We start from the raw sequence: 15,913 nt of genomic DNA, 5'->3' as shown, positions 1-15,913 counted from the left end.
TGTCTGACTCTACTTGAAATTGCATCTTCTCTCCAACCAACAGTCCAGCACCGATAGGCTCTTCATTTACTATCATAAATGACAAAGAATAACAGCAAATCCTTACATTTAAGAAGGTGGGACCAGCAAATGTCTGACATTTTTGTTTGCAAAAATATCCAAAAACAACTAAACGATCATCAAATAGGAATAGCAGCTTATTATTGTTGAACAACAAATCAACTAATTGTTGGAGCTCTGACGTAGATAATGAATTAAAAGGGGACTGAGGATGGCCCCAGGGGGACCCCACAAAAAGCATCAATTATTCAACTAATCGTTGCAGCTCCAGTTTGTTGAGGACCAGCCAGATTAGTAAAAGTGTAATCAGTCCGTAACAAGGATAAAGGGAGAGTGAGACGTTTGATGTTCTGCTCCGGTGTGTATTAGGTCACTCTGGCTCATTGCTGAAACACTTAACTCACCAGTGCAGTCCAGTAATTTCCAGTCTGCGCCACAAGTAGTCTCATGTAATCAGGTTATGACATACTGATTTGATTACATGAGATGTGGCCTATCCTGTGTCATTATCATGCAGGGTCCAAATGCGATTTTGTGGAATTTCAACAAGCAGCTTGTCAAAAGGTCCTAATGTCTTTTTAAAGTGGTTTTGGTGGGTGATCAAGAACACCGAGTTCAGGACTAATTTCCCTACAGTGCCAGTAAAGTCTATCGCATCTAATTCAATGTGAAAACTCCCTGCTTATGATCATCGACTGTAGGCTGCAAGCTAATGCTGAGTGTAGTGACCATCCCGAGGTGAGCCACCAACTGCCCCTGGCTTTATAAAGAGCTCTTTCAGCCACCTTTTTGCCGGAGCCCTTTGGGATTATAAATCCTGAGGAAAAGGAGCTTTGCTTCGGTGGCATGCTTCACTGGCAAGAAATCGTTTGGAGGTTGTGTGTGTGTATTTGAGGGGGGGTGTGTAGCCAGCAGAGGCAGTGGAGGGGTGAGGAGGGAGGGATTGAAGATGGAGGGATCGGGGGAGAACTGGACTGTGGTGATGGATGCTATGCAGAGAAGTGGAACACTTGGCCTTTCTGTGATTAAAGGGCCCCTGTTCTTTCAGCACAAACACACACATACACACTCACACACCTGTATTCTCTTACTTGAGGTCAGGCTGAGGTAAAAAAAAATCAGCTTTTTGGGAAGAACATTGTGCCATGTTTCGTTGCACTTTAGCCAGAAACCTCACTCCACCTTGGCACTCCGCTCTGAAGAGGCTCTCTTCCATCACGCAACACACATTCGCTTCTTTACAGTCGCGCTACTGTTTGCAGCTCTGCAGTGTGAAGCACTCATTTATTCGTGCTGCACATCTGAGCTGTAGAGAGATGTTCATTGGCAGGGCAAGTCACAAAGCCTACTGTAAATCCTCTTGAAAAGCTGTTTTTTCACATCCAGGGCAATGACTAAAAAACTGAAGAGGTAATAAAAGGAAGATTAGGGATTTTCAAAGGGCCTTTAGTGTAACCTCAAACATTAATCACATCCTCAATTTCATGCCTGGTTTTTTGTCTCCGAGACTGTTGAAAGATTCACTCATAGGTGGAATATTGAACCGTGAACTGCTGTTCAAAACTACATTAAAAAGTCAAAATGAGGTTGTGAGGCATTTAATATTGTAATGCTGTTGCCTAGTTAGCGACCTCTAAATTAGTTTGACAACCATGTTGTTAGGACAGATCCTGTTGTGCTGATAAAATGTGTAATAACTGTGTGATACAGTTATTCTTCAGAACTGTGAAGCTGCTTCCACAGAAAGATGAAGTAATGTTTTGGCTGAAGTGTGTGTTGTTATTTTTCATGCCACGAGGATATAATGTGACAACATTTAGCCACTCCTGACTCCTTTTTAAGGGTTTTAAAGGGTTGGGATTGCATGAAGAGTGAAGATCAGTATTAGGATTAGTTTTATCTTTGGAGAGTGTTTTGAGATTACAGTTTAAGATATGCTGCCTGATTTTATTTTATCATTAGTGGTCATCTTCTACATCATGATAAGGCTGACTTGTGTTATCAAAACAGGAGAGCTTTTATGTGGTGGTGACAGGAAAAAAGAAGTGCCACGTCTGCCGTCAGCACCTCATAAGCAATTCCCACCCACACTTGTTGCCCGGTTTGTCTTCAACATGCAGGTCATGTTCTCGGAGGTCTCGTCCTCTCCCTCTCATCTCATGGCATGTTGTGGCAGGTTTAACCTGTGGGAGCTCAGCCTGAGAGAAGTTATGCCTCAGCTTTGTCTTTGGCGATGACTTTAGAAAGTGTTTCCAACAAGCATGTCTCAATCAGTGTCCTTAGGAGGTTTTACAGTTGGTAAAGAGCTTGAGTGTTGTTTATGCGTTTGCCAAATGTAAAAAGTATTCACCAAGAAGTGATGGTCATCAGTGTGTTTCAGAAATGATGACTACCTGTCCTAGATGAGACCTACAGTAACTGGTTCCGCCTGTTGTTTCCTTTGTATTTTGGCTTTATGTCTTGCCAAAAACAAAAGGACTCTGAACTAAATTCTGCTCAGTTCAAACAAGGACTGTATGTCCACAGGAACAAGACAGCTACAGACACAGTACGAAAAATGAAAGAAGATTGTTGGATCACCTCCCACTTGGCTTCCTTTTCCTTGACAATGGAGTGAAATTCAGCATTTTTTGTTTCTCCCAACTCCCAAATGTGCTGAGCGGATTCCTTTTGTGAGAACAGTCATGAGTTCACTGGTTCTCACTGGTTTTTGCAGGTACTTTGAGTGTTAAAACTGTCCAGGGACTCAACCCTCCCCTGCAGTTAATATTGATAGGATAGTGAGGACGTTGCCACCTGTAAGGATAACCTGCATAGCAGTTTTCATTAACTTTTTTTGTATGATCATGCTTAAAATGTTGTGGATTATGTAATTTGACTCTTTACAAATTTAACTAGAATTTTCACCAAACACATTTTTCTTTTTGGACTTTGGTCACATTCTGAAGATGATTTTGCAAACACCAAATCAACTGGGTTGAAATGAAGAGAACTATTCACCTAAATGTGTCCTCACAGTAAAAGAACAGGTTTTGTCAGCTGACAGCATGTATTCATTTTGAGATCACATTTGTTTTGATGTCTCTTGTAAATGAGGGTGTGCTTGTGTTTATGGAAATGAGGGTTTTACATCCTGTATAAAGCTTCTCAATTGGTTGATCGGCCACATCGCCTTCCCCCATGATCTTATCTTTACTGAATAACTCACCAACCAAAACAATTATTTTTTTTTCATTTCCTTCACTGTCCACCAAAGCCTTTTTGATGTTCATAGCACTCTAGCACTATCAGATGTATGTTTACTTATAAAGCTTATTTTGTCTGTGAACATTTCCATAACAAAACCTTGACATTGGTTGCCTTTAAAAACTGTTTGAGCCCATCAATGACTCAATAAACTACACATTAACATTGATCTTGTTTTATCTCCCATTTAAGATTAACTTCCTGGACTTAGCTGCAGGAAAAGCCTGCCACAAACCCCGGCATTTGCTCCTGATATCTAGTTACGAGCTGGATTCACACCAGTAAGGTGGTGAAGCTGCTGCAGCAGCAGTGCCTGTTCCTCTGGAGGGCCTAATGAATAATTAAGAGGCGGGGCATATGTGAAGAAGGCCATTAAGATGCAGAGTCACACTGGTCTCCATGGTAGCAGGGCCATATTATCAGGATCACGTCTCCTTTGGCCAGGCAACAGGCGAACTATCCCAGCCTTAGTGTGGGAGAGGGTGGACGTCGACTGGAAGGAGGAATTTCACTTCTCCTGAAAGAGTTTTTGAAGTGACGCTTGAAAATAATCCCAAAGCCTTAGCCTCTAAGTGCCAAATGGACGGGTGTCACAGCATCGTGAAGACAAACAGTGTCTCAGGTGAAGTTGTGATGATGCAGAGCTTAGTAGAAATGATAGATTGATAGAAGATTACTCTGCAACAGTTTTGATCATTAATATTTAAGGCAATTTATGAGCAAAAATGGAAAATATTCACTGGTTCCAGCTTCTAAAATGTAAATATACTTATAACCTACTAAACTACTATTAAATCCGCATTCTGGCCGTCTGTTGCCATAGACGCTATCTGTATAAGTAAAATATATATTTTATCGAATCATTGAGTAACCACGATGTAAAGTGTGTCAGTATGCGAATTCAGAAAGGGAATAGGGGTTTAAACAGTTTGTGCTTTGATCCTTACTAAGAAGTGGCTGCAACGTAGCAACCATGCATTGTTATTACAATACAACATGCCGCTTGTCATCATTGTTTGTGATACAAAAGGTCTATTTGCAGTTTAAACTAATAATACTTCAAATGAGTAATTTCTTCAATAGCTCTTTGTGACATCAAAGAAAATGGATGCACAAATAAATCGTTGAGATTAGCTTTCAGAGGTCCCATCTGGGCCCATGCAGCACTGCTGATGCAGGTTGACAATGGGTTACTGTACATGTCAGTCCGTGTGACTTCATGCCCACAGCTGTAAAAAGCCAGTGTGAGCATGAGCAGGACTGAAGGGGAACAATGTATCATTTTCACCAAATGAACTGAACCACAGCAGATAACCACTGTCTTTATCGGTTAATCTGCTAATTATCTTTTCAATTAATCAATTAATTATTTGGTTCACCAAACACTCAGCAACGATAGAAAATACAAGGGATGAGTGAGTACACATTATCTGTATCTGGATAACCAACTAAGTAATTATCGTAGCCATATCTGCAATCAGAATGAGTGTGGCATAAACCAGAAGTGGGTGGTGTTTAAACTGGAAGTAGTTAATTTAAACCCAGAACTGATTTGGGTTGATTTGAAGTTGCTGTATTTATTTTATTTTATTTATTTTTTTTATTGATAAAGAAGGATTTACAGAACAGCCTCAGAACTGAGCTTCAGATCCATATTGTTGATCTTTAGAGCAAGATGACTGATTACAAAACCAGTTTTTATAAACTTGAATTGATGAACTTCAGCTATTAAAAAGGGACTCTCCTTCACGAGTACAGATATAGCAACATTTTCCTTGGATGTAGAGGTGTCGATAATTGTGATACTGAAAATTTAAATCTTTATCGTGTTAATAACACGCATATGATAATATCATGTTAATCGAGTTCATCTGGTTGCCTTTTCACTAGTAAATGAGTGTAATTGTCCTTTCTGTACACTTTTTTGAAAGTTATGGTTACAGACTCTCTCTCCCTCCGTAAACTTTATTCTTAGAGTTATTTATTTGCTTAAAAATAGACAAAACGCACAATAAACATAATTAAAGAGAGATTTGATTGGCAGAAAAAATGGAGATAATTGTCTGTTGCAGAGTGTTTCATACAGACTGACAAGTAAGAGTGATGGTCATCACCAGCAGAGAGGTCTGAACTCACCTGAGTGTGGGAAGTTCAGCTCTATGAAAGCCTATTCATATTCAGGGGAAAAATGGATACTTTTTCCAGGTTAATCCATAATTGATAACTGAGGCTACATCTAGAGCTTATTTCACTGCTTTCTGTGGTTATGCAACAAGCTCTTAGTGTATGTTATTTCAGTTCAGTAGAACGCTCTCTCTTTTGGACCTGGAGTAATGCACTGGAATTAATCTGGACGTCTCAAAGCCTGCTTCACCTTTTATAGAACATCTCCTAAACTGCACTTTTAAGGAAGTTATTTTCAGCTCCGATCACAGATGCAAAGCAAATGGACAGAGTCTTCACCCCGCTTCGCCATCTGGCCCCGGTCTTAACAATTCAGCATATGACAGAACAAGGGCAAAGGTTGTGTGATTAGGACTCTGCTGGAGAGATATTAAAGCCTGAGATGATTATTGTGACAGTGATGCTATATCATTGTTAAGTCTAAATCCCTGCAACTTCACCCTAAACCAGTTTCATCTGCATACACAGGGAAGATAAACCAAGTGTCCCTGATAGCTGCAACATAGATGGATACCGCTTGTTGGGAACATTCATCCTAGATGCTGCTACTGTCTCGAGCAGCAAGAAATGTACTTTACTTTGTCTGGAATTTTCAGCCAAATAATAAACTCTGTTTATTTTTGTTTCTTGGCCATCAATACGTCTGTCTCCCACTTTGCAGAGACTGTGAGTCACTTTGAGTTATTGTATTATGAGTGCCATGGAAATCTTCATGCATCTGTCCCTTGAATTGTACGTTTAGCAGCATTATCATGTATTTATTTCCAATTTTTGCATTCATAACGCAGCTCTTGACAGGAAAACGACCCACCAGCTGTTTGACCTTCCAGATCTGTGTACTTAATGTGTAAATCACTTGTCATACCTTGATAATAAACAGATGTTCTCCCTTTGACTTATTATGCGACCATTAAAAAGCAATCAGCCGTAGCGGTAATGATTTATGTATGTTTTAATATTTGTATTTAATTTAGATTAATTTATTATTTCACTTTAGTTTTTTCTTTTCACGTCTGGTTGGTCGTATCCATACTACAGTGTGGGCGATACTAAACTGAACAGCAAGTGCAGTTTTACAGCTGTAATTTCAGCTCTGTTGTCCCAAACAGGAACCAGACCTTTCTAGCAGAATTGGTAATTTCTCCCAGGCCTGAATGATTCAATTGTTTCTGTCTTCACTGCCTCTTGAACCTGCGGGCTTGTGTGTGCCGATACTTCTCCCAACAATGAAAAAAGCATTCAGCAGGTTGTTACGTTATCATCCCTGGTTGCAAAGGATCATATATTCTGCAACCTCAGCTGGCTGTCAACACACTGGGCTGTTGCTGCTGAGAGCCAGAGGGCTCCCTGCCAGACAAATTAAGATCCTGAATTAGAAACCAGAAGGTAACTGAGAGGATATGTGTGCACTGCTGGAGGGGCTGAAAAGCTGCATCGCCCCTTTCTCTCTGGATCTGGAAAGTTTCCTAACAAAGGAGTGATGTTGCATGATCGGTTACAGCGTTAACAGCGTTAAATAAGACGGATGGACACAGGAAATCAGGCCAGCTCCGACTGAGATTGTGTGTATTCAGAAGCTGAAGCGGCTTGAGTCAGTGTACTGTGTAGGTTTTGGCTCGTGCATCTTCCAGCGATGTACCACAGGGCAGTCTTAGCAGCGTTCCTCTCTGATAAACAGCCCCAGAACCTCCCGTCCTTGCCAGCCTGCTCCCGCTCTCCTCCTAGCGAGCGATTCCCAAGCAATGAGAGACATCCGATGTTATCGGCGCTGCAGATTGCACGGCGCTACTGCCAAGGGCTCGTCTCATGATTTGACAGTGCGGTGCAGAGATTTTTTTTTTTCTCCTCAGTCTTGTTTTGCACACATAAAGCAAAATAGTGTGTTCAATGAAAAGACAAGAAGCAAGAATCAGTGCTTTGTTAAAATGTATGATCTCTGTCCGATTGAGCTTTTGTCTTAAATGGCTGAACAATTATGGTGTCATAACCTGCTGTGAGATTCCAGCCCTGTTGGAAGCTGCTCGCAGCTGTCTCTGACCTATTTCTGAAGCTGATGGATGTAAGGTGAAAAGAGTCTTTTGTGTCGCTGCCTTTTGTGTTTTCTTGGGAAAGCGCAGATGACTTTCTGATATGAACGTCTTTGCTATACCCCGTTCTCAACACTGACCTCTGAGATCAATAAATACACTGATAGAAATAAGGACAGGTGAAAGAAGTCCATTGTAATCGTGGGTTTTTCACAGTATTGCATCCATGCAGGCGGCTGTGGTCTTGACCTGGTTAGAGCCGCTTTGAAAGAGCAGAAGAGAGCCGCAGTTCAAAAGCAAGGCTGCAGAAATCCCCTCCCCACACTTAGCCTCATTTACAGCGACAGCGGTTGAATGCAGATGAGAGAACATCTTCTCCTTTTGGCTCCATTGCGTGTCAGAAAGTTTTTTCTCCCTCTTTTTTTTGTTTAATGCCTAAAGCCAGAAGCATTTATTTAGCATTGCGTAGATTGCCTTCAGGTTGTCAGTTAAGGCTTGTTTAACTATTTAACAGCTGCCTGAGTGCTGCAGGGCTGTCCCAGTCTATGTTTGGCAAAAGTTTAGACGGCTGTCTTGTCATTGGCGTGGTTGTGTTCATTCAACATGTTTGGCTATGTTCTCACATATCAGAAGCTGGCACACGGTTGAGAAATATGGACTTCTTTCTAGGAATATTTATCTATTTATAGGTATTTATGAATATCCTCTGGTCAAACATACAGATAAAGTTGATAATAAGTTTTTGTTGCTCTAAATATGTGTGTAAACGTACGCTGTCAAGCAGCATTAAAAGTTTTAAGATTGTGTTGAGTAAAAAGGAAACCATTCACTGCCACCGCAGAGCAGACAAAAAGTCGCAGTCTCAGGAAATGAAGTAGACCTTGTGGTTTTTGTCATTTTTGAAATGACTCAATTAGTAACTGTGTGACTTTTTTGCCCCTTTACACATTTCAAGCGTCTCGTATCTGCAAAAATTCCGGATGATATTTACGATACTTTCATTTACACCGAACCCCAAGTAATGCTCAGGCTTCAAGAGTTTGCATGAGTGGCCACAATGTAAATTTTGTCATTCATGCGGGACCTTTCAAGTCTATATCTCTATGTACAACTGTTATGCTACCTCACCCATACAGACAACTCAATGGTTAAACTGATCAGGGATTAGAAAAATGGCACCACAGCCGGGTGCACCTCCTGTATGTGTTGAATTTGCCAAATGAAACGGGTTACAGACACCAACTTCAATGTTACTGCGGCTGAGGGTATTTCCCTAGACTGGTTTACTGACAAAGTCAAAGTTTGGCTTCATGGTAAAGGAGCCACATCCGATACGTGTAAATGCATCATAACTTCATAACCGGGTAATAGTTCAGGTTATTTTTCAAGAAAATGCCAAACATTTTTTTGGCTCCAGCTTGTTTAATTTGAGTTGAACAGTTGAACAAAACAAGCGATTTTTCAACATTACCATGGACTCTGTTTAACAGTTTAATCGATAATTAAAATAATTGTTGGTTTCAGTCCTAGTTTTACGTTGGCTTGTGTTGCTGCAGTGAAAAACAAATTAAGTAAAACTTAGTTTCACCTTGTTTGTGACCTTTTGCCTCCTACAGATTTATTTCTTTAAGTGGGAGTAAATATGTCAAACTTTGACCTTTTGCCACATGCTCAACCACACAGTCCAAGAGGGACATCTTCCTTTGTTTATCTTGCAGAAAAGCTTGTTGAACATTTGTGCAAGAAACTAAAATGTAATAACAGAAAAGGCACGCATTTAAAATTCTGTTTGTGTTCCCGCTTGTCAGTGAGGAAGACAAATGTGGGCTATCCAAATGTTTATATTTTGAGGGAACTCTAAACCCCCTTGCATAAACTCCATACAGCCCCATCAATCATGAAGATCACAGTGTGTGGGTGAGACGAGGCTGTTATGTGTAGCCTCTCTTTCTAGAGTAAGAGAAGCATTAACCTTGAAATTACTGATCTTGTTTTTAGCCAGTGTTCTCGCTTAAAGTCTGTATTGCTTCCACGCCAGATATATTCCACGCCACCAGACTCCATGCACTTATTTCTCCTTTTTGGAAAGAGAAGATTTAAGTTGGTCCTGTGCTGTATGTGTTATTAAAATCCAGATTCATACATCATAGAAAAAACAAGATGAGTTTTCACTCGTCTTGGCTCACCGCCTGCATACAGTAGGAGCTTCCACACACAGCGACCTCCAGTTCAGGTACACTGTGCCTCTGTGCTGTGTGGTGTGCTGCAGTTATAAACTGGCTGGAAATCTGAACCACACACACCTTCCCCTTTAATATCTCCTCCACCCATCTATGGCTGGTTCCTCTTTTTGTAAGCGTAACTGCAGCTGTAGTGTCATGCTTTATCTCCTCTAGTGCTGGTCTGGTTTGTCACCCTTTTTAAAAATTCACACCATGCATGCAGTACCTTGTATAGCAGGACATGAGGCTTTGTTTCTGTTTGAAAAAATGTTTTGATTTCATATAGAGATATTCAGACTTGAACAGTTGATGAATAATTAAGTGATTGACAGAAAATTGACCTTCAACAGTCAAGCGATTGTTGTAGTCATTTTCGAAAGGGGTGCTATGTAGTTTTCAAGAAGAAATTCAAACTCAGAATTTTAATATCGACTTTATAAACCACATCGTGCACCTATATATCATTGTAGATGTAATAGTTTTGGTTATCATACAATTTGTCAGAAAAAATAAACCATATGACGATGTTATTCTGAGGTCGTGGTGCTTGTACACTACAAAAACTCAAAATCTTACTAACTTTATTTATCCAGTTTCTAGTCAGTATGTCTTATTATATTTAATATAAGACACAATCACCTAGCAGGTTATGTTTCAGTGAGATACAGGGACCTGATTCAGACACAATATCTACAATATTTCAAGAAATATTAACATGCGTACATTCATTCTTTTATATACTTATTTTTGTTGCGGCATTTTTAAAGTGTAATACGCTTCTTCAGTGTACTCTGATTTATGACCAACACTGCTTACTCACTGTCTAATTATCAGTGTTTTTATTGTAATCATGTCCATGTGGGATTGGGTTGGGAGAGGGAACTCCCTCATTATCTCTAATTAGCAGACTAACCCCTCCTCTGTCTTTGCTCTCTGTGCTTTCTTCGGCAGGATGCAACAGGTTGGACTCAGTCCACTGAGGACGAGGATGGGTCAAAGAAGGAAATCACGCCGGTGAGGCAGACGAGCCATACGACCTAACCCAAAACCCAAAGCAGCTACACCAACTGACACAGCCATGCCCCGCCTGCCCTCCTGATTCTCCTCCCCCGACCCCTACGCCTTCCCTCGGTCAAATCCTAGTCACAGCAGCCCCCAACATCCCCCTGTCAAGTCAGCATGGCTACACCCTTCCTGTGGAAGCTGTCATCCCAGAAGCTGGGCTTCTTCCTGGTCAGCTTTGGCTTCATCTGGGGCATGATGCTGCTGCATTTCACCATCCAGCAGCGAGCCAGCCATGAGAACAGTGCTGTACTGAGGCAGCAGATCCTGGACCTCAGCAAGCGCTACATCAAGGCCCTGGCTGAGGAAAACCAAAGTGTCATGGACGGGCCTTATGTGGGAACCATGACAGCTTACGGTGAGTAGTTTCTAGCTGCAGCGGTTTTCAAACTGTAAGGTGGGAGTGGCGTGAGGCAGAGACACTGCATGAGATGGAAAGAGTTGCATGAAGGTATTCTAAAAGATACGGGAAGTTAGTTATTCTACTGATTCAGTTCACTCATCTACACGGCAACAGTTGGAGCTGCAGCAGGGGCAGTGACACACAGCTCATGGAGGCTATTAAGGTACACAATTGCTGCAATTTGAATCAACATCGTTCTCCCTCTCAAAGTCATTCTCAAATCTGAACACAGAAGTGATACACAAATAATTTGTGTCTGTGTGACAAACACTTTCCGAAGATCATTATCTACATGAAAACTATTGATTTTTTTATGATTATATATTGATTCTGAATATTTGAAACGGCCTCAATACTCATTTTCCACACTATCGATATACCAATACCAGCTGCACTTTCTCTCGCTCACCTCCTCTCAGTCACTCAAGTTGCTTCTTCTCATCACTCACTATTCACTCTGTTTTGTGATGGTGTTCTCATCAAAGATGGCAAGTGCAGAGCCTCCGTGTCTGGTTTTGGTTGACAAAGAAAACAGCGGAGTGCTGTTAGGAAATACTTTGCATTTGAGGCAAAGGAACAAATAAAGGCAGAGGTTACAAGCCTGCCCACATGCAAACCATGCTACAGATCAGTGCTCACAGGAGGTGCTAATACAACAAATTCAGCAAAGCCAAGCTGATCCCCTTCAGGGCTATCAGGCCAGAGGAATCTCAGACAGTAGCTTTTCAGTTGATTGGATAAAACTTTGGCTATGATGCGTAACACACAGCACACAACAACAGTACCTTGTTAAATTACATTCTTATAACTTAACATTCTTATGCCTTTTAATGTTGTGCCAACTTTTCCCTGTCCTTTTGCAATTGGTATTGATTATTGATATTTTTCAAGCCATTGTATCGTCGTTAGAAATTCCAGTTAATATACTTATCTTGATATAATATACATACTTTTTAATGGCTTCACATAAGTTTTTACAGCCATACAGGGTTCTGTGATCTGCTATATTTGACGTAGTCCAACTGGGTAAAGCTCATTAATTGCCCCGATGATACAAGCAAATAAGTAATAATTGCCTGACATATCTGGAAGGAGCTAGAGGCTGGTGAATGTGAAGTGTACAGGTTTCCTTCTTTTTTTCTGCTATTATCATAGCAAAAAGTATTAATTGATGTTGCGTGAGCCACTGCATCTTGGTGTGGTCTTTCCCTCTCTTTTTACATCTTCTTTAAATCAAATCAAAATGGTTCCACTCGTCTACCTCCTGAGCAGGCACAGCATTACCTATATTCAAGAGAACGTGTCTGGGAATGTTAACGCTGATACAGCTGCATCGGAGCGTAATACTGTAATAGCACAGGTCCAGAAGAGCCATCAATAAGTTATTCATGCCATTAATAGACCTGTACGGCTCGATGGGAGGCTTCATTAGAAACCTGAGATTGGAATTGATTGTTCTCTAATGCTCAGAGAAACAACAGGATACAGTAAAGCTCCTGGAGATTAAATCAGCTCCCCAGAACAGAAGGAAGAAGCTGAAGTACACAAAGTAACAAGGTACATGCAAACATGTGGGAAAGCCACTATGTAAAGTACCACCAGCAGACTGTACTTCTATTTAACTCAATGGTAGTGCTCGAGCATCTTGAAGGAAATCCAACCTCAACATCTGTGCATATAAAATCAACTAAGTACTAATGTGTAATTCACTATGACCTGGTGTTAATAACTCAAGATGAGGAATACATGTACAGACATATAACAAAGAGGAGAAACTCTGCCTAAATACTACATTTACATATGAGTATTCCTCCTCGTTAATCATGTGATTAATGTGATCCGAGCTCAGTCCATATAATCTCCTCTAACATCATCCACAGTTTCCAGGGACCAGCGTCCTGTCCAGTTAGTTTTGTCCCCTCATATGATGGATTGATTTTTCACAGTGCTGTCGGAGCAGCAGCTGACTGCCGTCCAATATCATATCAAAATCCATTTCATGTCCTTGATTAGATCGGGAGGCAGCAGGATACTTGGGCTTCCTGCGCTCACTCACTTGGCCGATGATTTGCCCTGATACGATTTGTAATGAGTTTAAGGGGAAACGGGGTTTCCTCCACTGCTACCCATAAATGACCCATAAAATCTTAATGCATCTGAATTTAATATTGTCTCCTGAAGAGACCAGTTGGAGCACAATTGGGACATTGCCTCATTAGTTAGGGCAGATTGTAAGGAGACCCACCTGTTGAAAAGCATGAAATAAATGTTTATACACAGTATCACGTGTATGAAGTTTGTCTCAAGCTAATTCCTTTCATTATCTTATGTTAGACATTGTGTTTCACCTTCTTTATCTTTTTAAGTCTCACAGATTGTTATAAATATTTTAATGCACTACGACTTCCTGCATCCTCTTCAGTCTTCTCTTTTTCAAGATTATAAATCTTACGAAATCAAAACTGCCAAAAATGTGCCTATTTATTGTCATATTGTGCACAATTTAAGAAATATTGGGAGAGCAACCCAACAAATCAACAGAAGTTAGCGTGCAAACCAGCTAGCCCTAGCCCATCCTGTCTCATAATACCACTCTGAGTTCAGACCACTAACTGCACAGCTAACTGAGCTAAGTAACTGATATCAGCTACAGTTTGTAACAGTGAGCGGCTACTCTGGTGATGCCCTCTATTTGTTTTTGTTGTAGTATGAATTTGAGGTGGTCATTTCTAACATATTGCCCTTAACCTTGATCCGTGACTAAAACTATTCTGTATTGTAGTTGTGAAAACCTTGGTCATTGGGTCTTGAACCCAAGCTGACCTGGATATATCAAAGTGCTGTCAGTTTCATCTCTTATCACAGTACATCATAATCATCACCTGAGGAGGAAATGTATTAGGGAATTTACACAGGAAAACAAATGCATGCTATCAATGGTTATTACTTTTTGGAATTTGATTCCGAATATTAAATTGGATAGAAAATCACCTTCCATCTTTCGGTCGCACAGTTAGCTACGCAAGGTTTTATTGTCAATGCAGCAGGGAAAATAGGACTTTCAATTAGTCTTTGAAGCATGAAAACAAATTAATTTTGGAATTGGTTTGTCTTTTTGTTCTCAGGACATTGTTATTATATTGCTTCTCTTTTTGTCCACGGCTTCTTTTTAAGTGATAGCACATCGTGCCTGTGATGATGTTGGTTTTCTCTCTATTAAAGCTTGCTTAGGATGACCACATTTTCGATTGGGCCTGATTATGCTCGGGTCCTTGTCAAATCGGGTCTCTCTTTTCTTTTTGAGATGATTTTGCATTCAGCATGTCCTCACAGTTTGAGGTGCTGGAGCACCATTGACTAATTCCATTGAATAGATTCCTGTCTGTGCTTCATTTGCACCGCAAACATCCCTGAAGCCTCTCAAGGCGCTGTCATCCCATCTCCTTCATCCACGGAAAAGTCAGACGTGTCAAAGATTTGATCTTTCCTGTCCCACCCCTCCTGAAACTGAGCCATGCAGCCGGGCGTGACCAGCCACCTGACACGGCGCCTTATTACCACACACTTCAGCAGCTATTGTGGATTTCTTTTGTGGAGTGGACACACAGTGCTCTTGTAGTCTCTAGTACTAGGGCTTTTCTGTAGGGCCAATATCAGAATTCAGAAGAATCCAGCTGCCCACCGTGGGGTCTGGGTGTGGTGTGAGCTTATATTTCTGCTCTAATCCTCTCCATCCTCTGTGGGGATGAAGGTTATTGTGCGCTCCTTCTGCTTCTGTCTCCTCTTTGTTATATTACGTTGGTGAGATATGGAGACAACTGCTAGGCCGGTTGGAAGCGTCACAGATGACAATAACCAAAAGGGATCAGTGATGAATGCCTTGGGCTTATTTTCCTCTGTAATCACTTCTTTCTCAAGCTCAAGGGTTTAATAATAAATCCCAGGTCGTTGTGCGTCTAGATTATTATCTTTTATGATGTTGTTATTATTATTAAAAGCAAAGTGAAGTTTGTGTGTTTTCCGCTCCAGGATTTGTTTTGTAACTGCATCACCTTGATAAGGCGTATTGAGACAGGCAGAAATGCGTCCCTAGGTGTGCTATTACTCATCTGGTTACCTGGCAGCACTGTTAGTAAAGCAGCCATAGCGCTGTGAATAATGCCTCCACTTGTCCTTCTGTACACTAACACACAGACTAATGAAAAACGCTCAAAAACTCTCATTTGATTATAAGAGCTTTGTTGCTTTCAGTGTCACTTTGGGTGATATTTCTCATTCGTTGTCTTGATTTGGTTCTGGATTTTTATAGAAGCCTACTAAGACTTGACAGCCCACGCATACTGATGTGTTTCCACCAACAAACACAGATTACAGATAAAATAATCTCAACCCTAAGGCCCATTAACAGACCATTTTGGAAGGCAAGAAAAGTAATATCCTGATGTCATTGTTTTGCAATGCACAACAATGGACAATTAGCCAGTCATCTCGGGAGCAGGCCTCACGTCTCCGCAGATGTTGGAGAAAATGTTCAAAAAAGGCGTTAACCACCTATTCTAAAGCTGTTGAAGAACAAAAACAAGCTCATCAGCCAGATTTAAGTCCATCCAAGTCAACTGAAAAAAACTAAGAAAAAGAAATATCTAGTCTGGGCTGGAATGTGGACTTTGAATTAGAACAGTACTTGTGCTTCGACTGAAGAAGTATAA

The 15,913-nt window shown here is 40.9% G+C and overlaps 1 protein-coding gene across 1 annotated transcript in view; it reads left to right on the top strand.

The window, feature by feature from the left end:
* Window positions 1-15,913, top strand: part of mgat5 (alpha-1,6-mannosylglycoprotein 6-beta-N-acetylglucosaminyltransferase) — an 84,168-nt gene that overhangs the window by 1,969 nt on the left and 66,286 nt on the right. Inside the window, exon 2 of the mRNA XM_084347120.1 lies at window positions 10,691-11,159. Coding sequence (XP_084203246.1) covers window positions 10,919-11,159 — 241 coding nt within the window. The 5' untranslated portion in view covers window positions 10,691-10,918. The remainder of the gene's footprint in view (window positions 1-10,690; window positions 11,160-15,913) is intronic.

This window comes from Pagrus pagrus, assembly GCF_965226575.1.
Source record: "Pagrus pagrus genome assembly, chromosome: 24".
NCBI lineage: Eukaryota > Metazoa > Chordata > Actinopteri > Spariformes > Sparidae > Pagrus > Pagrus pagrus.
The sequence above is the reverse complement of the archived record's forward strand: the minus strand, read 5'-3'. Positions and strand labels throughout refer to the sequence as shown.